Source organism: Apus apus, chromosome 5, assembly GCF_020740795.1.
Source record: "Apus apus isolate bApuApu2 chromosome 5, bApuApu2.pri.cur, whole genome shotgun sequence".
Classification (NCBI taxonomy): Eukaryota; Metazoa; Chordata; class Aves; order Apodiformes; family Apodidae; genus Apus; species Apus apus.
In genome coordinates, this window is record NC_067286.1 from 17,620,966 (window position 1) to 17,646,853 (window position 25,888).

The following is a 25,888-nucleotide window of genomic DNA, read 5'->3' on the forward strand; positions in this document are numbered from 1 at the left end:
TGAAATACCCTATGAGGACCAGGGATTGTGAATGCAAAGCTGCTCCTATCTGCATGTAGAGGGCCTCATCTACTGGGTCATCCTGGGTGGGTGGTCTCTAGTAGACCCCCACTATGATATCACTTGCCCCATCTTCCTTCTAACCCTGACCCATAAGCTCTCTGTCAGCTCCTCATCCATCCCCAGGCAGAGCTCCATGGACTGCAGCTGATCATTGATCTAGAGGGTGGCACCCCATCCTATTCTCCCCTGCCTGTCCATCGTAAAGAGTTTGTATCCATCCATTCCCATGCTCCATTTCTAGGAGACCTTCCACCATGTCTCAGTGATGCCGAGAACATCACAGCCCTGCAGGCATGCACACAAGAAGTGGTATCTGTGGTTATGGTTTTGCAATGTGCACTTTCTTCAGGTAGGACCTTTAAAAGGCATCAGCTGTCTCTAGATTGTCTTGTAATAACTTTTGTATATGCACCACTATGGTGTATCACTCTGTGGTCCTGTGATTCTAACTAAAGGCATTAGTTACCTTGCCCCATTAGCAGCATCACTGAAACAGGAGAACAAGTCCTCTTTGAAAGGCAGTTTATTCTACAAATATTTAAAGTAAAATCTTAAGCCAATTTCCATAACTCCATATAATACTAGAAGGAAAAAGCACAAGACAGAATCATGGGCATTTGAAGGCTACTCACAGCTCTTTTCTAAATTACTCACTTGCTGGGAAAGCATGAAATGGGAGCTGAAAATTTTCCTTCGGTTTATGTTCATGTTTTCCTTTTTGGGCATTTTGTTTCCACACATCCACATTCATCTACATGCACATATGTGAACTGGACTGTCTCATGCTCAGAGCAAACCAGTTCCACCTTCACTTCGTGACTCCTTTTTTCATGGCAGCAAATGCATTTGTGTTCCATTTCTCTGGCCTCAAAGGAATACCTATGGAAATGAGATTTGCAAATCAGTCTGCTACCCTTTTTCTCTCTAAACTGATCCATATTTGCTGCTCCAAATGGAGGTACTTTTAAGTAGCAGACGAGCAAAATTTCCTATCTGTTTTTCTGCTTATTTATAACAGTCTGTCGCAAGCCGGTACCGGGGGGCTACCGGCTGTCAGGATTCTTTTGCAACTCCATGTGGAGGGGTTTGTGAATGAGCCCGAGGGTCACACGCGGCGCTGCCTCTCACGGAGCAACGGCCGCCGCGGGACCGTGTTTCAGGGTGGTAGCTAGAAAGCACCAAGCGGCAGCAACACGGGGAAGCTGCTCTCAAGCGGCAGCAACACGGGGAGGGGGCTCCGGCCCCGACCCCAGGGCTCGGGACCCCGGCACGCTCGGCGCTGAGGCTCAGGCTGGACCCGGGGCAGGCAGGCTGCCCCTCCGACACCACGGACCTGCCGCCCTGCCTTCCGGCCACCGACCGACGCTGGACAAGCCGCCGGAGGGTAACATCACCTCACACACACAAACATTTTCCTCATACTTGCACACACAGCGCGACCTCTTAAGGAGGACCGGCGTCGGGTTTCCTTCCCTCCTCCCTCCGGTCCTTAATCCTCTCCCTTAAAAGCACCTTTGCATTGCCTCCCTAAAGGACACTTGCTCACCACATACATATTGATATCCCCGGTAGCCATTCACACCTGCATTGTCCCTAAACATCATCCCTCGGTTTGTGTTAACCCTTAATAAACCTATTAGTTTGTGGAGTAAATCTTGGCTTTAGAGGCAATTTCTGAGCGTGGTGGGGTGCGGGTGCTTTCTAGCTACCACCCTGAAACACGGTCCCGCGGCGGCCGTTGCTCCGTGAGAGGCAGCGCCGCGTGTGACCCTCGGGCTCATTCACAAACCCCTCCACATTGAGAGGGGGAGTCGCAAAAGAATCCTGACAGCCGGTAGCCCCCCGGTACCGGCTTGCGACATCGTCTTTCCCCAGGATGCTACTAGGCATGTAGGGCCAGATCCTGTGACACTGATAGAGAAAATCCTAGTGACTTCAGTGGATTCTGGATTAGGTCCATTCTGGCAAGATGGAAAGGAAAAATTAATGCAGAGACCAAAGAGCAGGGAAAAAAACTCCACTAAACACCAGAGCTGTCCAAAAACCACATAAGGACACGTTTAAGAACATGTTTAAGAAGAGTTAGTTAATAAATTTAGCTGACGTGTTTTCGAAAGGTTCTCTTTTCCTAGCTAAGATAAGGCACTCCAGTCAGACTAAAGACATTTAGGCACATTGTTAATGACTGCTGTTCTGCACACCCAGTTTCATACCTAGGTCCTCTTGAACAGCAGAATGGGGTCAAACAGCTGCAGCCCACTGGCAACAAGAACCCAGGAAGAGCAGACATGGAGGAGGATAGAGAGAGTTTTTCTACTTACACAGAATAGGTACTGCATGTCCCTTCACAAAAGGGCACTGGGATGGGAGCAGCTGACCTACAGTTGTTGTGGGTGATATACTGCTCTTTCACATTACGTTTGCATTTGTGGGGCAGGTCGATACCTGGGCAGGAGAACACTTCTGTTAGACTTCTTCAGACTGGGGAGAAAATGTTTTGAAAGATGTCTGCTAGGAAAATTTTTTGCAGTTTAGATGCATAAAAAAAAAAAGAGTGCAAATAGGCACTCTCAGCAAACCGAGTTCTTGCTGGTCCAAGCCCTTTTCTCTTTGTGGACTAGCTTAAATGAAGACTTATGTATACGTTCATGTAAAGACACTGTTAAACTGTGACCTAAAGGAGACATTAAGAGTTTGGGGTTTTTTAAATGGCTATAAATTACATTTGTGACTCTATAACAATCTATAATTTCTTGCTATAGAAGAAAGACCCTTTTTTTCCAAGCAGTTTCCAGATGGTGGAATACAGAGCATAATTTCTACAAATATTCTTATTAGGAGTATAGTTCAAACTAATGTTATTTCAGTTACTTAAAAACACAGGAGATCAAAGAATGAGGCAGATTTTCAGCCTCAGCTGTGAGGTACAAAACAGCTCTCCTGCTGCAAGAACAGTCTTCTAAGTCTGTGGAAACTTCAGACTCTTAAGTGGATGCAGAAACACAACTACAAGTAGGGGAGAACCTAAGAGTACTGGAATAGAGAATCAGTGATTTAATGCACTCACATGTCTTACAACAGCCATCTGAAGTCACATCAACTGTCCCCTGTATTGAAAGTAAGCATAAACAGAACAGTTGAGATGCACATATTGCTAAGTATCTAGTAGCAATGATGAAAGTTCAGGTATATTTCCTCATCTCTAACCAACACAGATTCCTCATCAGACCTATTTGTGCACCAGTTACATATGAAACTGCTTAAAAAAAAACAGTAAGGGAGTGATTTTTCTTAAAATTACATATCCTCTCTCTCACAAGCCAGGTAAGATGTCCTGTAACATATGCCTGACCTTACGCAGGACCTATTGAAGCCTCCCCAAAAATCCTAGCCCCAAAGAATGAGAGCTGCTCCTGAAATTGAACAGCCTAACCTGTGCAGTACCTACCTCAAAGGTACTCCAAGTCAATGGCTTTCTTTTTCCCTGCTTTGATTTTCAGATCTGCTGCAAAGCCCCAAAAGCTTCTGCAAGTTACTGGAAACCACTAATTGCTGAAAGCGAGGGCATGAATTATACCCCTTGCTCATTCATGTGCTGCTTCTTTGCTTAGTGATGCACCATGCATCAGAAGACAGTGTTCATCAGTTTCCGCAGGCATCTACAGTGAGTTACCATTTACTCAATTGCACTTTGTAACACTGCTGCTTCTCAAGTGATGAAAAATCCCACCTTGCTATTGACCCAATACTCTTCTCGTTCAAGTTCTAGTGCTTATCCCACAACAAGTAAGATGTGTGGGTTGTTTGCAAATAATTTTGTTTTACTTCCATGGAACACTTCATACAGGGCTAAAAAAAAAAAAAAAAAAAAAAAAAAGCACGTTTCCTTCAAACAAAAAAGATCAGCTCGGAAAGATCAAGAAATACTGAAGTGGATCATTTGAAGCAGTAAAGAAAACTCCCAGACCAGAAGCAGGGCTCATTCCAGTAGGCTTTTTTTTTTTTTTTCTGGCTCCAAAATACTCACTGGGACACAGTTTGATTCTTCAAATGGTAGGCAGACTTTTACTGTACTAGTCAAGGAAAACTGGCCTGCTGATTCAGTACACATGTACTCGGTACAGTTATCATATGGAACTTTAAAACTCTTTCCAACCTGAACAAAAATGGGGGAGGGAAACAAACAATAACAAAACAAAGAAACATCAATCAAACAAATGGGAAAAAAAAACAACAACACAAAAAAACCCCACAAACCCAACTCAATGTAGTATAGCAATAAAAACAGAATAATTCAACAGTAATACAATCAATGATGTGTCAGAGGGACTGGGTTGTTCACATCACCCTGAATGTGCTGAAATGTCTGAAACTCATATCAGCAAATTATGTAGCATGGTCACTCCCTACCAGTCTACACAAAAACCCTTCTGTGGCCACCTAGGTGGAAATATTTAAAAGCTGGTGGCAGATTGAGCACAGAGGTATGAATAGAAATGCCAGAATATAGATGTGTTAAGGTATGTTGAATAAAATATACACAAAAGTAAAATAATTATTTTAAGGATTCCAACAATATATTTTTTTTTTAACAGGGGGAAGAAAAGCAAAAAGTGTGAAAGAGGAGAAAAGTCTTCATGATAGAGAATAATGGATAAATGCAAAGCCTCCTCATGGAAACATAAAAATTGTACGTTGGTACAGAAGAAGTTAGCTTGAAGGGAAATTATCAAGAATAAAAACGATGAAAGAGAGAAGAGGCAGAACATAAGAGCTTCCAGAGAAGCAATAGCATGTAAGAAAATAGTCAGTGGCAGCATTGTTCACAGGAGAACTAGGCTGTAATGATACCAAAGAGCTAACCTGAGGCTCAACACGTGTCTACACAATTTTACACACACAAGACATGATGCATTACTTGAACATGTTACCAATGCACACTACACTGCAGCACTGCCTCTTTTGATTACTGGCTCAGCAATTTCAGAACTTCAGCTCTATCAGATCACTTAGCACTGTATCTCCAAGTTCTTTCTCTCTGCTATGTGTCAGGAGGATTGGAGTAACGCAATTTCCATTCCTGTATAAGTTTCAATGTAAAATGCCAGCTATGTAAACAACTACATTTACTTTGGAAATAGAGGTATTTTTAAATCTCCTGGAGGTCTTTCCAAACTCAAGCTCTGTGACACTGGTTCAAAAAATGCTGAGGTCTTTTTGATAATTCAGCCTTGTGTAGAGAGCAAGGGAGTGCTTACCTCAACGGTCACATTGCCAAATGGGAAATTTGCCACACATGCCACTTGTCGACACTGGCTGCAGCACTGACCCTCCTCTTTCACATAGTGGAAACCCTGTGGGAATAGATTTTGCATTTAGCCATGTTACCTGATGTCTTGTTCATGAAGCACCTTTGGGTCAAAGTCACACTAAAGATGGCAGAGGAAATGAGCCAGTCTTCTGTTTTCATAGAATTGTAGAATAGTTTGAGTTAGAAGGGACCTTTAAAGGTCATCTAGTCCACCAACTTCCCTGCAATGGGCAGGGACATCTTCAACTAGATCAGGTTGCTCAGAGCCTAGTACAACATCTACTGCATCTCTGGACAACCTATGTGAGTGTTTCACCACCCTCATCATAAAACATTTCTTCTTATGTTAGATATTTAGGCTTATATCTAGTCTAAATCTACTCTCTTTTAGTTAAAAATCTTTACCCCATGTCCTATCACTGCAGGCCCTGCTAAAAATTTTGTCCCTATCTTTCTTATAGGCCTCCTTTAAGTACTGAAATACTGCTACAAGGTCTCCCCAGTGCCTTTCATTTACTTTGCCTATAGAAACCTGTTAGAAACACTTGAAATGTGACACGAAAAGCTGAAAATTTCTTTTCCTTATTGAACAGTGACTTCTGGACACTTTAGTTACCATGAAGATCCTGTCATTGGTTATTCTTCTTTGGGCTAAAACACAAGTCAGGCAAACAAACTCATTCAGTCTAAGATTACTTGCTCAATCTACCACCAGTGCTTGGTCTGATATGATTATCCACAAGAATTGCTGCTGTCAGATATGTGAATATCATGCATCAATTATTTTGTCCCCTGTGCTTTAGGTATTCATTGGTCTCATGGTGGGTGTGGCTGGCTTCAGGATAAAGTATAATGGTTTCCTCCATTTTTAGGATTGGTGATGAATCTGGCTTTGTCTGGGCAAGAACAGACAAGAAACCACTCTTTGTTTACATTCAGGAAAAGGCTGAACAGTTTGTGTGCAGATTCTGAGGTCATGATTACTGAGAAGTGTCTGAAAACACAAAAGCCACCACAGTGTTTCTTTACAGTCTTAAATTTTGAGCTGACAGAGGGCAACACTAACAGACTGACACAAACATAATAATTCAGCAGACAGATCTCTCTTGAACAGGTTTACAATTTTTCTCCCTCAGGGCATGTTTCCAAGGGTGACCTCTTAAATTTGCTAGAGCAAAAATTATCAGCACTCTAAAAAGAACTTAACAAAGAATCCTATAGAAGATTATATCCTGCCCTCTTGCAGTGAGAAAGCAGTCACACTGTTCCAGTTTTACAGCAAATCCTCTCAACAGCCGTTATTTGTGATCAAGGAGGCTGAGTGTGCAGCACTCACCTGCTGGCAGGTGGTTTGGCATTTCACTGGAACACAGCGGATGTGGTTGGTCTGTGTCACAACATCCCGCTCATCTGTGCATACACAGTCCTCACAAGAGCTTTTAGGCACCATTGCCCCAGGCTAGAAATATAGAGGAGAGAGGAGACAGCCATGGCAAGAATTCAGTAGGTTCTAGAATAAATACACATCCCCTGAACTATCAAAAATGAATTATTATGCTTGGGACTTATTTTTTTTTTAAGAACTTCCTGAAATTATTGCCTCCAGATCTCTTAAATCTCACAGTGTCAGAATCACAAAATGAACATGTGTCATATTGATTATTATGTTATCTCATTAATTTAATGCATAAATTTTTGCTCAATTTGACCCAGTAATTAATCCTACAACATCCAATGAGATTTAAAATTATTATTCAATCACAATTCTGACTTCTTGACTCTAAAACACAGGTAACATCTCATTTAGTAAGCAAGCTACCCATGTCTAGTGTTACCTATTCAGTAACATTTCCAATAGTACATGAGACTACTGGCAGGAAAAAATTACAAGCCATTCCACTCCTGTGAGTGTTGACAATAACAACTTCAGAAAATTCTCACGCAGCATTAACCCACGGAAAGAGATGTCTCAAAGAAGACTTACCTTAAATTCAACTCCTTCAGAAACACATACACCTTTTGGAACTGTAGCAGAAAATACAAAATGAGAAGGATGTTCTAGGAATGATATAAACAGATATTGTGCTCATCTCTGAATTGTGATTTATAGGAGACAAAGAGCAGAAGTGAGCTTATCCACTAGCCTTATTAACTGGCACAATGGGGTGGGTGGGGGACTAATTAGCACATTGTGCTAATTGTTATTCAGAAGCCCACGTGTAACACCTGCCCAGATGCTATACTTTAAGTGGGGGGTAATTTTATATCCTGGTATTTTCCGTATGGAAAAACATATTTACTTCATGGTTCTTTTACTCATATTTAAAATTAGTTGAGCTTTTATTTATTGTTAACAACCTTACTGATACCAGAGCCAATGGGAAGCTGGATCAAGTAGGTGAAGCTGGAAATTTGGTAGCAGAGCTTCTAGATATGTTCAATGTAACTGACATTCTGTATCTGATCAATAACATACACTCACTGAATACTAGCTACAGGGAAGCTGCATCAGTTGTTCCACCTCCAAAAAGATATACACCAATTCTAAAGGCTGAGAGGGAAGTGAAGAGGCTACTACTTCCAATTTTGACTCATTTAGAAAAAAAAAATGAAGTAGTTCAAGGAATAAACACCTTAAGGAAACATGATACTTACTACAGGAGAAGATAGGACAACAACCATCTTCAGATATAGCAACCACTGGTTGGAAGCCCAAGTCACATGCTGTTTTGTTGATAATGCAGGTTTTAATATCACATTCTGCAACAGACAACAGAGATAAACTAAGCCAAAGCATCCCATCAGGTAGTGTTACTTGCAGACAAAGACTGAACATCCAATAAATTGTGGCTGGAAAGCAGCCCAGTGGAAAAGGATCTAGGGTGGATGGCCAGCTGAACATGAGCCAGCAGTATGCCCAGGTGGCCAAGAAGGCAAACATTATCCTGGCTTGTATCAAAGACGGTGTGTCCAGCATGAGTAGGGAAGTGATCGTGCCCCTGTACTCAGCCCTGGTGAGGCCACAGCTTGAGTACTATGTTCAATTGTGGGTGCTACAGTATAAAAAAGACATTGAGGTCCTGGAGCATGTCCAGAGAAGAGCAATGAGGCTGGTGAGGAGTCTGGAGGACTTGTTAGACATGGAGTGTCTGAGGGAACTGAGGCTGTTTAGTCTGAAGCAGGCTCAGGAGAGATCTTATTGCTCTCTACAACTACCTGAAGGGAGGCCATAGAGAGGCCAGTGTTTGTCTCTTCTCCCAGAGAATGAGAAGAAATGGGTTAAAGTTGTTCCAAGGGAGGTTTAGATTGAATATTAGGAAAAATTTATTTATTGAAAGAGTGGTGAGGCATTGGAATGGGCTGCCCGGGGAGGTGGTGGATTCGCCATTCCTGGAGGTGTCCAAGACACTTTTAGATGTGGCGCTTCAGGATATAGTTTAGTAGGTTGTAGTAGTTGGATTACACTTGACTCGATGATCTTGAAGGTTTCCCAACCTTAATGATTCTAAGATTCTATGAAAATTATTATTCTTGAACCACACATTTTTTGAGTTTGGGACATGTTGAGGTACAGTAAGCTTGCTCTACTGTAAAACTCTTCCTTAAATGTATACTTCTGGTCCTTGTTACTGCTTATTTTCTCTAAAAAAACCTAAACACCCTCATCTCAGAGAACTGACAGAGAAACAAACTGAGGTTAAGGCAAATGAGTCAGAAGGTGAAAAAAATGAAGAGGCAGTGGATGACAGCCAAAGATGTAAAGGTTGGGACATGCAAGGCAAAATACCCTGGCAGTGCTTACTGCTCCCTCAAGGCATCCAAGGAGGCTAATGGACCCCTGCCTAGCAGCATGAAGGGATGAGGAACAGAAAAACATACCACCACCACTGTCAGGCTCCTCTGTTCTGCATCATCCTATATTTGCTTGGAATGGCCAGATTTAGGAGCAGGCTGGTCCTGTGCTGTTGTAAGCATTTGGGACTGGGAGGATGAAAATGTAAAGATGAGGGAAAACAGATCAAGAGCTTTCACAGGAGTCCTTGAGGAAGCCTGTGACATGAACACATCCTCTCTTACTGGAGGGATGTCTGTGCAAGGATCACCCTCTCATCTCAGAAGGGACAAGAGCCAGAGGATCCTGTGAAACCTGCTGGTCCTGATGATCCACGAGGGATTTTTCAGTGTAAGTATCTGGCAGTTTATGGCACTAGTTTAGAATACAAGCTGGACCAGAGGATGTCTCTTCTGTTACCTTCTGGCATGTAGATGGAAGAAACAACCACTCCAGTGTGTTTATTTTAATCTAGTACCTGTGGGGTACCAGATTTCACTTGAAGATTGCTGCTAAAGGCAAATGATGCTGTATCATGACATCTGAATCGTCTACTCACCACAGACCATCTCTGTGCAGCATGGGTCATCCAAGCGAGGTTTTCTTTTTAGTACAAAGCCCTCTTTAGTGCAGTTGATAGGTGGAGATTCAGCACAAGGGTGGGGGAAGCAAGAGATATTCAACGTCTCTTCATCACAAGTGCAGTATTGACAGTCATGCTCCCAAGCCTCTCTAGGCTGTGAAAACAATAGGGATAGTAGTAAGGAGAGCAAAACCAATATGCATTATATTAATGGATGCCTACTGCAAGGCAGTGTAAGGCTGGGTTGCCCTAAGTTATTATGTAAGAAAACCAGAATTCAAACCCCAGAGGGAGGAGAAGGGAAAAGTGAGAAAAAAATGCTATTCACTGTCACCTTCCTTTGCAGGTTTATGGGTTTCCAGAAGGGAAGCCTGGTAGTTCTACCAGGAAACAGTTATTTCCACAAAGTGCTATTTCTGCTTCTGAACTTAAGTGATTAATAAAGTTCTGGAGTTAATAAAATCTGCTGGTTTCCTCCCCACTGCCATTGCAGTTCACTGGAATTTTAACTTAGAATTCAAAGAAAAAACTCATGCAGTCATTTTTTGTAGTAGGTCACAGTACCCAGCTATAGTATAAAGACAGTATTTTCCTTTTTCTTACCTGTTTCACTGACCCATCCTGCGCAGTGCAACCTATAAAATGAATTACAGATTCCTTTATTGATAATAGAACCAGGTTAAAAAACACAGGCAGGAATACAAAAGGTCTTGAAATCTGAGAAACAGACAAAAAGAGAGATCCAGAATGCTAAGTCATAGACTGTGTAGCCAAAACATCTTAAGGATCCTCCTCTTCGTTCTTTTGAAAGTTGCACTTTCTGCACAAGGACAGGCAGAAGCTGCCAATCTGAAACATCTCCAGCTAGAAAGGGTCAGTATCAAGGTCTCTCCCATTTCCCCTGTTTCCAGAATATCCCCCTTAATGTGCATTTATAGAGTCTTAACCCCCCCTTCCCATCCCACAATTCACATTATTTCTTACCACAGGCAGAAACACAAATGCTATCATGATCATTCAGCAGAATTTTTCCCTCAGGACAGTAGCATCCCTCAACAAACACAGGTGTGCTATTCTGGGAGGGGAAGGTGTCCACGACGACCTCCCTGCACAATTAAATATAAACAGGAACAAATGAGAGGCAGAAATGTGCCCCAGGGCAATCAGTCACCTAAATCCCAGGGGAATGTGAACTTCACCTTTCCTCGGCAATTTACAAGTTATAGACTTTAAAACTGCCTTAGGAAATCACCCACCTGCTGAAGCAAGTGTTTCTTTTAGCTTCCCCGCATGGCTTGTATAGCTGACCCTGAGCACAGCTGGCCTCTGTGGAGCATAACAACACACAGGTTAGAAAGCCCCGACCCGTAGAACACACATGCTAACGCAGCCGCTCTGAGGGACCGCACAGCACAGGCTCCTGCCCAGTGAGGGGGTCCTTGCAGCTTCAGCAAGAGGGAATTCAAAGGATTCAGCAAGGTGCTTGTGACAGCAGTACTTGCTCTGAACCACTGGTCCCCTCCAGAGCAGAGCGAAGCAGGCAGAGAGCAGCTGTGTGTTGCCATCTAGTGACAAAGCTCCGGCTGCTAGGATATCACAGAGCCCCTCAGCTGAGCTGCTCAGGAGAGACTATGGGCTTGTTTCCCACACGTTTTGTACCAGTTCTGGACTGGAACAACCTCTTTGATTTGTTCCTGCTTTTTAGCAGGTCTAGAGCAGCTCAGGAAAGATTGAAGCCTTATGATGTAAGGGAACACAAACAGGTGTGTAGGTCTTTCCCAGCCGCAGGTCTTTCCCAGCAGCAGGTCTTTCCCAGGCTTACCACACTGCCCGTTCGCCTGCCTCCTCCAGTCCACGCAGACCCCATGGAGCCCGCACAAGGCTGCGTATGTCTGCATGCTCTGGCACTCTGTGCTGGGGTGCTGTTCTGAGCACCCACTGGCCACACATGCCTCATAGTAGGGCTGTGGGGGGACCACACCATGGCACTCGGTCAGGTTCCTTTGCAAAGCAAGGAGACAGATACGGCATTTCACTTCCTTGGGCTACTTCCAAGGAAGAATTCAACTCAGAACCAAACCCATCCCCACTCAAAGAAAGCCTCAGGGTAACAGCTACAAATAGCTCTCCTACTCAAAATGCCCGCACAGCTGTATTAAGAGTGAGTAACCTCCCATTCTTTACAATGTTTTGAAAGGAAGCAATGTTATGTTGGACTGATACCTGCAAAGAAAATTCACCTGCACAGCTCACAGCTATAATTCTGTATGTTGACATTTTTATTTTGATATGTTTGACAATCCTGTTTTAAACCACCAGATTATTTTAAAAGCAAACACACAGGTTTGCTTACTATATTCTGTGTTCCTTTTCATCCAGATCTTTCAGGTACTGCATTATAGCTCATTCCTGTTTGTCTCCTTCTGAACTGACATGCAGAGGCACTAATTAGGGAGGACTGAATTTGGTGATGCAGCTGAAAAATATCTGCCAAAGTCAGGAACATTCACACCTCAGTTCACTGCTCAGTTTTTCAAGGTATTCTAGACTTCCTATTTTCATCACGTCCTATAAGCAGTTCACCCAAGTCATATAGTAAAGCACAAAATTATCTTGCGGACTTATTTTTCTTACCAGATGATTTTACAGACATTAGAAGGCTCACAGTGGTGATGATATTTAATCTCAGCTGGTTCTGATCCACCTGGATTACAATATCTGTTGGTAGGATCTGGGACTTTCCAGTCTAATGCCATCTCCTTGAAGGACTCAATAACCTCACCATTCCTTTTCATAGCATCATCAGATTTCTGTTTGGTGCAGGTACCTGGTAGCAATATAAAAGCAAAATAACAGATTGAGGACAGTTGATGCTGATGAAGCTGCTTTTAGAGAAAACCTGGAGGGAAATTCTCCTCCTTGTGAGAAGGTAAGAGCATGTGAGGTTCTGGATGAGTTCACAAGATCTATTTCTAGGAAGAGAAGGCTAGAAGAAATAGTTTGCTAGTTACTCATAAAAAACTGACTTGGCATGTTCGTTAATGCATTTCTCCTGGTGGCTGAAGTAACTGAGATGGTTCTGTCTATGTCTGGACTCTCCAGATTTTGTACATTCCTGTAATCACGGAATCAAAGAATAGTCTTGGATGGAAAGGACCTTTGAGATCACTGAGTCCAACCATAAAAAAACAAATCAAACCAAACCAAACCCAAACACATACACCCAAGAAACCCCACAAACACACAACCCCTGAAGTTCCGCATCTACTTTTCTTGAATACATCCTAGGATGGTGACTCCACCACCTCCCTGTGAAGGTGTTCCAGTGCTTGATCACTCTATTCAGTAAAGAAATTCTTCCTAATATCCAATCTAAACCTCCCCTGCTGCAACTTCAGACCATTTCCTCTGGTCCTGTTATTATTCACTTGGGAGAAGAGACCAACACCCACCTCCCTACAACCTCCTTTCAGGTAGTTGTAGAGGGCAATGAAGTCTTCCTCAGCCTCCTCTTCTCCAAAAGTAAATATCCCTAGTTCCCTCAGCCACTCCTCATATGACTTGTTCTCTGTACCCTTCACCAGCTTGCTGGCTCTTCTCTGGACACACTCCAGCCCCTCAATGTCCTTCCTGTAGTGAGGTGCCCAGAAATGAGCACAGTATTCGAGGTGCAGACTCACCAGTGCTGAGTACAGGGGCACAATCACCTCCCTGCTCCTGCTGGTCACACTATTCCTGATGCAGGCCGGGACACTCTTGGCCTTCTTGGCCACCTGGGCACACTGCTGGCTTATATTCAGCCAGCTGTGCACCAACACCCCCAGGTCCTTTTCCACCAGGCAGCTCTCCAGCCACTCTTCCATAAGCCTGTAGTGTTGCCTGGGGTTGTTGTGAACAAAATGCAGGACCTGACATCTGGCCTTGTTGAACCTCATACAACTGGCCTCAGCCCATCGCTCCAGCCTGTCCAGGTCCCTCTGCAGAGCCTTCCTGCCCTCTAGCAGATCGACACTCCCACCCAATTTGGTGTCATGTGTAAACTTACTGAGGGTGCACTCAATGCCCTCATCCAGATCACTGATGAAGATGTTGAACAAGACTGGCCCCAACACTGAGCCCTGAGGGACACCACTGGTGACTGGCTGCCAGCTGGATTTGACCCCATTTACCACAACTCTCTGGGCCCGGCCATCCAGCCAGTTTTTTACCCACTGAAGAGTACACTTGTCTATGCCATGATTCACCAGCTTTTCCAGGAGAATGCTGTGGGAGATGATGTCAAAGGCCTTACCAAAGTCCAGGTAGACAATGCCCACAGCCTTCCCGTCATCCAGTAGTTGGGTCACGTGGTCATAGAAAGAGATCAGGTTGGTCAAGCAAGACCTCGCTTTCATAAACTCCTGCTGGCTGGCCCTGATCCCCTGACTGCCTGCACTTGCCACGAGAGCTCACTCAGGATGAGCTCCTCCTTGATCTTTCCTTGTACCAAGGTCAGGCTGACAGGCCTCTAGTTCTCCAGATCCTCTTTCTGGCCCTTCTTGTAGATGGGTGTCAGATTAGCCACCCTCTAGTAATCTGGGACCTCCCCTGTTGACCATGATTGTTGATAAATGATGGAGAGAGGCTCAGCGAGCTCCCCACCAGCTCCCTCAGTACTCTTGGGTGAATCCCATCCAGCCCCATGGACTTACGCATGTCCAGGTGCAGAAGCAGATCATTAACTACTTCTGCCTGGATTATGGGGGGGTTGTTCTGCTCTCTGTCCATACCTCCCAGCTCAGGAGGCTGAACACCCTGGGAGTAGCTGATCTCACTATTGAAGACAGAGGCAAAGAAGGCATTAAGTATCTCAGCCTTTTCCTCATCCTTGGTTGCAATGACGCCCTGCATCCAGTAAGGGATTCTCCCTAGTTTTCTTTTTATTGTTGATGTACTTATGAAAACTTTTTGTGTTATCCCTTCTGTCAGTGGCTAAGTTGAGCTCCAGCTGGGCTTTTGCCTTCCTCATTTTCTCTCTGTATGATCTCATAAGATCTCTGTACTCCTCTTGAGTAGCCTGTCCTTCTTCCAAAGATGGTAAACCTTGGATGGTTTTGGAACTATAATTTTGGAACCTAGTGGGCTGATATGATTAAGAGGAAGGGCTTAGAAAGGGTCTATCTGCATCCACCAACAGACTGTGAACAGAATGAAAGGAAGTAAATTCAAACTATGCCACCTGTCTTTCCACCAAACAGAGATAAATTTGGTAAAATCAAAATCAGAAATCAGTGGAGTTGCAAATACATAGAGATGTTTAAAAGGTGATTAAAGAAAGAAGGAGGAAAAATGATTGCATTTATTACTGTCAGCTGATGAGGACACTTACCACATAGTCCCATGGTATTGTTATAAAACTTTCCGAAAGGGAGTTTTATGTAAAATGCAAGACGACTGTAGGATACATAAACTTCTAATTCAGGTATTTCAACTATGACGTAAATGCCGGAACTGGTTACCGTGATACCATTCTTGGAAATGTCTGCAACAATTTTCTTATTGTTAAACAAAATCTAAAAAGAAGAGAAATAAAAGGTCTCTATGCACATTCTTTTGTTGAGTAAGGCATAAGGTTTGTGCAACTGGGAAGTAGAGCAACAAAAGTTCAGACCCCATGTGCACAAAATTAAGTCTGTAAAAGGCAGCCATTTAAGCATTTCTCTATGATATCTTTTTACTATGTTGTAATTTATATTTGAATACTCATATCAGGAAGAAAAACACAAATTTCAATTATATTATAATTTCCCATGTTTGTAGAAAATACACATTTTTGTTGACAAGAAGTAAAAAAGAGAGATAAAGCAATGTCATTGCATTTCCTCCTGTCCCATTTTTTACAGGCTTCATCCTTAGTGTGACAGAGTATTTGGCAGTATAATAATGCAACTACAGCAAAATAATACCAAGAATTCATTTTAACACCATACTTTACCAAGTTTGTTTCTTTTCCATGCTTTCTTTCTTGTGTCAGAATAACAATAGAGTTGGAGTGAAAGATAAGAATGGACATGGAACAAACTGCTCCATCAATGGCAGCACAATAGTAGTTGTCTATGTGAATCCAGAAGTCGTGAGAGTCAGGATGAATTGACTTCACAAGCACATAGGTGCAGTTTTCTTTAAAATTATAATATGTTCCATCAAAAGTCACATAATGCTCATTACCCCATCCACTGCAAATACCTGGAAGACAGAGTGACAGACTTCAAGTTTGTCTTCTGAGCATCATGTGAGTACAAGCTGTTTTTTACTCTTTTACTTGTTTTCAGTGTGAGCTGAAATAACCAGTATGATAAAGAAAAAAATTAGCCTAGCAAAGAACACTCTTGTCTGCTCCTAACAGTCAATGTTTTGGCACTTCTGGTAGGACTTCTCTTGGGACTTGTGTTCCATTACATCCTACTGAATTAATATGAAAATAATATAGATGTTGACCACATAGACTCATCTTTCTTGAGGCCTAGCTGAACATAATTTACATTCCAGAAATTCTCCTGCTGCAGTACTTACACTGGCACTCAAAGACTTCACAACAACCAGTTTTATCAAACTGTTTTGTGAATGGGAAACCATTGACACAGAGTTTCAGTTGCTGAGGAGGGCAAGTTATGCTGGCCAGTTTAATATTGTTTCCTTCTCCCAGGCAAGTGGCAATCTGGCAGTTTCCGAAGTTCCATGTTTCGTTAAACTATTAACGGATTGAAAAACAGATGAGAGGCAGATAACAAAGAAATGTAACAATTTTTTGTTAATCACACAGAGTAATTGCACTCCATTCAGTTGATTTCCTAGCATGACATTATTTGCTATCTACTCTTTCTCTGGAAATCAGGTGATATGAATCATATAGCAATCAAGAGAGCCTTGATATCTACTTCTGGCAACAAATGGAGTACATCTGTCTCAAAGGGGTAAAAGGAACCTTGCACATGAGCTGGCAGAGCTCACTGAAAGGGGTTTAAACTAGGCTCAAAGGGGGAAGGGGCTAAAACCAGGCTCACTAGAGATGAGCCTAAGGATGGCTTTCAGTCTGTCATCTCAATTGAGGTGGGAGATGGAGATACATGTGGCAACAAAAACACAAGGCTCACTAATAGGTTAGTAACCATGGAAGTGGCTAAGAATGGTCAGACAGCAATTAGGATTTCTCTCCCCAGAATGGTGGCAGGATCATTAGCCCAGCTGAAGTGCATCTACACCAATGCACACAGCACAGGCAATAAACAGGAGGAACTGGAGGCCATTGTGTAGCAAGGAAAATACGACCTACTTGCCATCATGGAAACCTGATGGAATGACTCACACAACTAGAGTGCTTCAATCAATGGTTACCAACTCTTCAAAAGGGATAGGTGAGGAAAAAGAGGTGGTGGGGTGGCCCTCTATATTAGAGACCCATATGAATGCCTAAAAATTAATGAGTGATGATAGAGTTGAGTCCTTATGGGTAAGAATCAAGGAGAAGGCCAACAAGGGTGATATAGTGGTTGGAGTCTGTTATAGACCACCCAACCAGGATGAGGAGGTGGATGAAATATTCTATGAGCAGTTGGGAGAGGTTTCATGACTGCTACCCCCTGTTTTCGTGGGACACTTCAACTTCCCAGATGTCTCCTGGGGATACAATACAGCAAAGAGAGAACAGTCCCGAAGGTTCCTGGAATGCATGGAAGATAACTTCCTGATGCAACTGGTGAAGGAACCAACCAGGGAAGGTGCCCTCCTGGACTTGCTCCTTGAGAACACAGAAGAACTTGTGGGGGAAGTAATGGCTAGAGGAACTCTAGGGCATAGTGACAATGAACATCTAGAGTTTTCAATTCTTGGCAAAGTAAGGAGGGGGGGTGAGTAAAACTGCCACCTTGGACTTCCAGAGGACAGACTTCGATCTGTTGAGGAAACTGATTGACAATGTCCCTTGGGAGGCAGTCCTGAAGGGTAAAGGAGTCCAGAAAGATTGGACATACTTCAAAAAAGAACTCTAAAAGATGCAGGAGCAGGCTGTCCCCATGTGCTGAAAGATGAGTCAGCAAGGAAGGAGACTGGCCTGGCTGAATAGAGAGCTTTGGCTGGAGCTCAGGAAAAAAAAGAGAATTTATGGCCTCTGGGAGAGAGGACAGGCTTCTCATGAGGACCACAAAGATGTAGAGAGGCAATGCAGAGAGAAAATTAAGAGGGCCAAAGCCCAACTTGGACTGAACTTGGCTACTGCTGTCAAAGACAACAAAAAATCTTTCTATAAATACATCAACAACAAAAGGATGACTAGGGAGAATTTCCACCCTTTATTGGATGTGGGGGGAAACGTAGTGACATAGGATGAGGAAAAGGCTGAGGCGCTAAATGCCTTCTTTTCCTCAGTTTTTAGCAGTAAAACTGGTTGTTCCCTAGACACCCAGTCTCCTGAGCTGAGAGGAGGTGGGGCAGAACGAGACCTTTGAAATCCAAGAGGAAATGGTCAGTGACCTTCTGAACCACCAAAAACATCTGTAAGTCTATGGGGCCAGATGGGTTGCACCCCAGAATACTGAAGGAGTTGGTGGATGCACTCATCAAGCCTCTTTCCATCATTTACCAGCAGTCCTGGCTAACTGGGGAGGTCCCAGAGGGCTGGAGGGTGGCAAATGTGGTACCCATCCACAGGAAAGGCTAGAAGGAGGAACCAGGGAACTACAGACTTGTCAGTCTGACATTGGTGCCAGGGAAGATCATGGAGCAGATCATCTTGAGAGCCATTACACACCATATACAGAACATGCAGGTAATCGGGTCCAGTCAGCATGGATTTATGAAAGGAAGATCTGCTTTACAAACCTGATCTCTTTCTATGACAAGAGGACCTGCCCAGTAGGTAAGGGAAAGGCTGTGGATGTTGTCTACCTGGACTTGCGTAAAGCCTTTGACACTGTCTTTGCATTCTGATGAAAAAACTGGCTGCTCATAGCTTGGATGGGTGTACACTCTGCTTGGTAAAACACTGGCTGGAAGTTAAATCCAGCTGGTGGCCGGTCACAAGTGGGGTTCCTCAGGGCTCAGTATTGGGACCACTTCTTTTTAACATCTTTATTAACAATCTTGATGAGGAGACAGAATGCACTGTCGGTAAATTTGTAGATGACACCAGGTTGGGAGGGAGTGTTGATCTGCCTGAGAGTAGGGAGGCTTTACAGAGAGACTTGGACAGACGTGATGGGCTGAGGTCAATTGTATGAAGTTCAACAAGGCCAAGTGAGAGGTCCTGCACATGGGCCACAACAACCCCATGCAATGCTATAGGCTTGGGAAAGAGTGGCTGGAAAGCTGCCCAGCAGAAAAGGACCTGGGGGTTCTGATTGATAGATGAATATGAGCCAGCAGTGTGCCCTAGTGGCCAAGAAGGCCAATGGCATACTGACTTGTATTAGAAACAGTGTGGCAAGCAGGAGTAGGGATGTGATCTGTCCCTCTGATCTCAGCATTGGTGAGTCCAATACTGGGTCCAGTTTTGGGCACCTCACTACAAGAAGGACTTTGAGGTGCTGGAGCATGTCTTAAGAAGGGCAATGAAGCTGTCCTTGAGAACAAGTCTTATGAGGAGCCACTAAGGAGCTGGGGCTACTTAGTCTGAAGAAAAGGGGAGGGGGAGAGGAGGGGAGACCTCATTGCCCTCTACAACTACCTGAAAGGATGTTGTAAAGAGCTAGGTGCTGTTCTCTTCCCACAAGTAACTGGTGATAGAACAAGAGGCAATGGCCTCAAGCTGTGCCAGGGGAGGTTTAGATAAGACTTTAGGAAAAACGTATTTCCTGAAAGGGTTGTCACCGACATTGGGACATGCTGCCCAGGGAGGTGGTTGAGTCATCATCCCTGGATGTGTTTAAAAGTTGTCTAGATGTGGCGCTTGGGGATATGGCTCAGTGCTAGACTTGGTAGAGTAGGGTTAATGGTTGGACTTCTAACCTAAGTGATTCAGTGATTCTGTGATTCTATGATTCTGTTCTACGGCATTTTGCATAGGACTCAATATTAAAGTCCTGACTGCTTCTGATGGTGTGACACTGCCAGATGTGGTTTCCTGGCCTTTGTTTAGTCCATGTACAATCATTTAGATGTTTCAGGTGAACAGAATAATCTTCAACTTATTTCCTAAATTAATTGAGGGCTTCTGGTATACCTCTAATACATCTCATTCAGCCACACCTACAGTCCAGCTGTAGTAATGGTTATTGGTTACCAGCATCAGAGTAGAACACAAAATCTTGTCAGCAGGCAATGATGTAGCTGAAGAAATAAATCTTCTTTAAAGTCTCCCACCTTTCTGGGAGGAATAAGCCCAAGACAATCGCTCTCAGGAGTGGAAGCAGGAACTTGGCTTGTTGCACTGGGAGCAGCTGTTGGTGGACAGGCTTCGGAATCTGGATCACAGATCTTGATGGCCTCAGTATGACCAGTTTTACACTCTCCCCAAATTAATTCAATCTGACATGATGCATTGCAAACGGTGTAGGCACAATGACCTGATACATTCACTGGCAGAGAAACATTTTCTCCTGCAAGGCCAAAACCAGGCTGTTAGTGCCAAACAGTGCATGAAACTGGTAACTCTCAAGGCCTCTGCATCACAGATTGGCCACATTTGCATTTGACTAGTTGGTTCTCCCTATGCCTGATGGTCATGTTCAGGTGTGACTATCTGTCTGCAGCCCCTTGAATTCAGTGACTGAACCAGAGCTCAATTCATCCAAATGGCAAAGACCAAGGGAGAGCCACAAACAGCCAATCTGAAATTCAGCTCTTAGAGGGAATTGAAAATTAGTACAAGAGGAGAGACTACTGAATACATCAGTGCATCTTGTCTTCTACAAAGACCTGAAGATATGTAGTTTAGAAGCTACTATGAGATAAAGAGTCGTCTTCCCTCCTCTGTTTTTGAATATGACTGCAGATCACAAGTCCATGTTCAGCACTTTGGGATTCAGGGTTTGTGCTGGAGTCCACTGAATTTGGCATCTGGTATAAGCTGCCTTACATCAGGGTTATCCAAACCAGGACAAAGTTATTGGGTACTGGAGAGGTGTAGTTCTGAAAGTCTTAGTTACAGTTCAAACATGTAATAACTTGTGGTAATGTGTAGCTGCAGAAGGCTCAATGAGCACTTGCTGGAGCACTTGCTGAAGCACTTTTATCTAACAGTACATCTTCCTACAACAACAGAGTAGGAAAAAAAATTATTTGGTTTCTCACCCATTTGTATCAGTCGTCCATTGTTACTGCAGAAGCAGGGAGTGGCTACCACGGGCAGTGGAGTTTCAGATGTTACAGGGTGCATTTGTGGTTCTGCAGGAAATTAAATCAATTAATATTCAAATCCATTGTTACTATAATTTTAAGCCCTATGGCATCTACTACATTCTCTACAATCAGAAAAGAGGAAAAATGATAATTTTTATACCCCTACCACATTCTGTGCAGGTACACACTAAACCCATCCTGTCTGCATTTGCACCATCTCTATTACACTGTATACTACTAGAAATATACACACAAATTACTCCTTGTAGTTAGTTTTTTTTCTATACAGAATGTAATAAACTGCCCTCCTACTGCTGTTTATTCATTACAATTTGAGGTTTCTTTGAACTTTCTAATCCTGCAGGACTTCACTTGACTTTGGAGAGGTGATTTTCAGTGGCACTCCGTTTTGTCTTTTAATGCCTTGTTCCATAATATCTGTTGGTTTAACTAGAGACAGATAATTTTGATATTTTACTGTGACAGCTACACTCTGCTTTCAATAGTCCTTCCTCTCCTGACTGTCACTCCACTACACTTCTTATTTCACTTGCTAAGACACTTAGTAAATACCAAACATACAGACTTATGATAAAGTCCTTAGCTCTTCCACTCACTTGAGCAAAGAAGCTAACTTTTAACTTTCCTTGTCCCCTTTGTATAAATTGCTACCAGGATAATAATTTTTTTTTTTTTTTTTGGCCACTTATTTTTCTCTGCTCTAATAATGTGCCACCTTTTCTTTATTTCCACCTTCTTCTTCTTTCTTTTTACTTAATATCTTTTGTTCATTCACATCCCCTTCACATTGGAACTTCTCTTTGGGGAAGAGAGTAAACTGCCTGGCAGCTTTATTGCTTGCTCCAGTGACTCATTTGAGACTGACTTATTGCAGAAAACAACACACTAAGAACCATAGTGTGATATAGGTGATGAGGAGAAACAAGGCTTAGAAGTATGAAATGCTGAGACTAACACCACTAGAGTGTTAACTGTGGTATGCCCAAAGTTATTGTAAAAGCTGTACTGAAATAATGGCTGAATTTTTTGTCTCTTTACCTCACTGATAGTAAGAATCCATAAAAATTATACTTTGGGTCCCCATTGTGAAACCCAAAAGCTCTGACCCTTCATTCCTAAATCTTCCACTGCCTTAAATTCTGTTCTTATCTTAGACATGCAGTAGGAGCCTTTTTCCAAGATGGAGGAATCTTATTACCAATACGGACTTGCACAAAATCACCACCAGACCTCTTATAAATCTAGTACCTTGTGCTGGTGTACCTTGTGCTGTGCAAGGGAAGTGTGTTTTAATGATCTCTCCATTAGGGCCGCAGACTGCATCACTACACTCAGTCCCATAGACTTGTCTGTATACAGTTTCATTTAAGGTATAGGTCTTCCCATTGTAGCAGCAAAGGCAACCTGAGACACAAAAAGAACAAATGCTTTGTTAACAGGGGACACATGTAAATAAGAAATGAAAATGAAAAGGAAACCAAACTCTGGATTTACCCTTCTGTAGCTCATATAATCAAATGTGAATTACCTGGCTGAAAAACTTTCTCAGTTCCTACTTGAGAAGCTGCACTGGGCATCTCCCTCATTATTTAAAGTGGGTTGCATTTTTTATGTTGCAGGTGTTTCTTGGAGTCAGCTTGCATAGAGAAATTACTGGTTGGTGAAAGCATCAGAACTGACACTGTACTCACCCAACAAGGAGCAAAAGTGCATTCCCTCTTTGCAAGGGAAGATGACTGGGATTACTGCCTTGCTGAGTGATAAAAAACTGGCTCAGAAGGTGTTGCACAGCCATTTCCACCCATCAATGAGGAACATGCAGAGCTAAACAATTTCATTTGAATACATGAGAAGCTCTCCAGGTTTCGGAGAATGTACATTAAGGAATCCAAAGGAATATATCTATTACTGTAGCAAAACCAGCAAAAGTGAAGAAGTGCAGTCTAGTGGGTCACCCTGCATTTTTTAATGTGTTTTCTCCCAGATATGGGAATGAACAAATACTGTACCTTAAGTAAGTGTGTCCTTTAGGCACACAAATATGTCTCTCATAAGCTAGCTGTCTAGACTTACTATGAAAGTAGACAGGAAAGAGCACCTCTTCAAGATGTGTTTGTTCTAAAAGTGCTCATCAAAACAGGTACATGGAATATCCTGTTTCAGGCTACTTTCTGTCTGTCCTCACTGACTACCAAGGAAGTGTAAAACTGGAGAAGAAGTATTTACCTGGATGAGATTAATTCACTCCTTCCTCCCTATGATTATCCTTTAGATAGTTCTTCAGATCAAAGGCTCTGTTTTGATTATTGAAGTATATCTGTACTACTGTGCATCCACCTATTGAACTAGCTAGCTGAAGTTACACCTGCAGTAACATATGTTGTTGAGTTATTTTGGTCCTATCATCATTCAAGGAATGATGAGAGTGGTGAAAAGTTACCTTTGGAGTCTTCAGTACATAGTTTCTCTTCAGGATTACTTCAGATAAAGAAAAAAGAAGACTTGTTTTAGAGACTTGAATCACTATGTGGAATAACAATGTTTGCAACAGCATCTGCTTTTACACAAAAGCCTAAATTGGAGGATTTTATTATAGTTGCCATTGCCTATGCACATAAACCAAACTTTGCCTAGCTTGTCCTTTCCAGTCTTATTCTACTTCTCTCACTATCAACTGACCTACCATGAAGTGCAGTTGGGGAGAGACACACACTCCCCACTCTCCTCATCAAAATATGGCTTGTCAGGACTACACTCCGGGTAACAGCCTGGAAAGTTAAAGTGAATACAGCATTCTTAGTCTGCTTTACACAGATCCAGGGAAAACACATAAATGCCTCTATTAGATGTAGATCTGACCCCAAAATGAATGTGATCCCAGTATGAATGTTCTTTATATTACCAATAATTTTCCAAGTCCTCTCTTTCCCTCTGTCCCAAATTTTTAATTAAATCTGTTTCTCAACAGATTCTTTGCAAATGTAGACTGAATGACCTTTCAAAGGCAACAGGCAAATTATGCTGTGAATGGCACCACTGCAAGGTGAATCAGCCCAGGCAAGGCACAGTCAATGAGTTGCTGGGGCAAATGGGATAGCCTTTCAGCAACCTTGGTGCTTAAAACATTTAAAACCAGACTAATAGTTTAAAATCCCATAAACTGCATCAAAGTCAAGCAAGAATTACCTTCTAAACTGTACAGCAAGTTCCCACATTTCCCTTCTGGGTTCCTGCAGGTCTTTAAACAAGGGATTCCACATGGTTTATAGAACCACTCATGTTTGTCAGGTGGATTGTAATAATCACAGAACACAGCTGGAATAGAATAAAAAACCCTCCAAGTCTCATACACCAGTTAGGGGTCATTTTCTCAGTCTTGTAAACAAGAAATTGTTAAGTTATGCATGCCCAAAAAATGCCAGAATTCTGCTTTTCTTTATCTTCCATGTGCCCGAGCACATTGAGCACTGCTTTTCTGCATTTTCTGTGCAATACTTACGGCAAACGGCAGGTGTTCTCCAGTCAATACAGACACCAGCTCTGCTACAGCTTCTTGAATAGGCAGCAACTGAAGTACAAAAGCACTCACAGTCTCCCACACTGTCACAGCCACAGAAGTCAGAAACACAAGATTCATAATATGGTATTGGGTTCACCTATCAAAATACCAACAGATATGTTACTGTATATATTTGTATGCATTTTCTTTTATCATTAGTATTTAATTAAAGCTGTCTAGTTTAGTTTTCAATCTGGAAAGTCTCTCTCTCCTTATTCTCTCTCTCTTCCCTACCTGGGTGGGAGGGGGAGGAGACCGAGAGCATTGTTGTCACTGGTTTAATTGCCAATTCTGAGTCAAACTGTGACAATAATTTATCGGTGCCCAAATGTGAAGTTGTATCTTAGGCCCAGGCTATAAATTCTCACTAATTGGTGAATGTTTAAAATTCCACCTTTGATGGGAGGAATCCCTCAGATAGCAATGGGCAATGCTTCTGCTGAATATATTGATGGGTTGAAAACTGAACAGACACTTTCTGCAATGTTTCTGCTGGATCTTTTTCCCAACATGCATGTATGTGTGGTATACAGCCAGGATAATACTGCTCTGTGTAGCTGCTCTTGTTTTTATTTTATGGTTTATCAACATGACTATCACCATAATCAACCATGCAATTACCTGTCTAGTGATCACAGGGGTTTTGATACTCATCTGTATGGTGGCACTGTATGTGTACAGTACAAATCCTCATGTGAACAGAAAGGTCTATGTTGGTAATAGCAGTAGCAGGTTTGGTTTTACCTCTCCATTTTCTCTCAGGCTGAATCTCCCAGCTCTTGATCTAAATAGCCTTGTTTTGGTAGGGAAGCTTCTGCTTAATCTTTCTAATGTATTGTGGATGGGTAGAGCAAGATGTTGTTCCACTCACTGCCACGCCCCCACAGGCAAGGCTGCTGCCACCTCTATTGCTGCTGCTAAGACCAGGGCCACTCCCACTCAATCCAAATGAGCAGAAGTTAAAGTTAATCCTGTAACCAAGAGCAAACCAAAGAAACAGCCATTCAAAACCACAAGAACACATTTAACAGTAGAGGACTCCTTTTTAGAAGCAATGTTACAAGATGTAACTGAAGAAGGAGACGCTTTTAAAACAAATAAAGAAGCATGCCCTTCTTAAGCAGATGGAGGAGCAGGCCCTTCCCAAGCAGATAGAAAAGCAGGCCACTCTCAAGCAGATGATGACATTGATCTTGTCCAACCTTT

At 42.8% G+C, this 25,888-nt stretch overlaps 1 protein-coding gene across 1 annotated transcript in view; it reads right to left on the minus strand.

The window, feature by feature from the left end:
* Positions 1-767: 767 nt before the first annotated feature.
* LOC127386001 (mucin-5B) overlaps positions 768-25,888 on the minus strand; it is a 60,455-nt gene continuing 35,334 nt past the window's right edge. Inside the window, exons 24-47 of the mRNA XM_051622315.1 lie at positions 24,623-24,779; positions 24,310-24,438; positions 23,807-23,891; positions 23,564-23,601; positions 22,372-22,527; positions 21,055-21,147; positions 20,125-20,360; positions 16,342-16,519; positions 15,764-16,014; positions 15,158-15,341; positions 12,424-12,616; positions 11,612-11,790; positions 11,046-11,115; positions 10,774-10,895; positions 10,393-10,424; positions 9,766-9,943; positions 8,030-8,134; positions 7,359-7,399; positions 6,711-6,833; positions 5,322-5,417; positions 4,091-4,219; positions 3,131-3,170; positions 2,385-2,508; positions 768-942 (exon numbers count right to left, since the gene is read on the minus strand). Of these exons, the coding sequence (XP_051478275.1) occupies positions 768-942; positions 2,385-2,508; positions 3,131-3,170; positions 4,091-4,219; positions 5,322-5,417; positions 6,711-6,833; positions 7,359-7,399; positions 8,030-8,134; positions 9,766-9,943; positions 10,393-10,424; positions 10,774-10,895; positions 11,046-11,115; positions 11,612-11,790; positions 12,424-12,616; positions 15,158-15,341; positions 15,764-16,014; positions 16,342-16,519; positions 20,125-20,360; positions 21,055-21,147; positions 22,372-22,527; positions 23,564-23,601; positions 23,807-23,891; positions 24,310-24,438; positions 24,623-24,779 (3,114 nt within the window). The remainder of the gene's footprint in view (positions 943-2,384; positions 2,509-3,130; positions 3,171-4,090; positions 4,220-5,321; positions 5,418-6,710; positions 6,834-7,358; positions 7,400-8,029; positions 8,135-9,765; positions 9,944-10,392; positions 10,425-10,773; positions 10,896-11,045; positions 11,116-11,611; positions 11,791-12,423; positions 12,617-15,157; positions 15,342-15,763; positions 16,015-16,341; positions 16,520-20,124; positions 20,361-21,054; positions 21,148-22,371; positions 22,528-23,563; positions 23,602-23,806; positions 23,892-24,309; positions 24,439-24,622; positions 24,780-25,888) is intronic.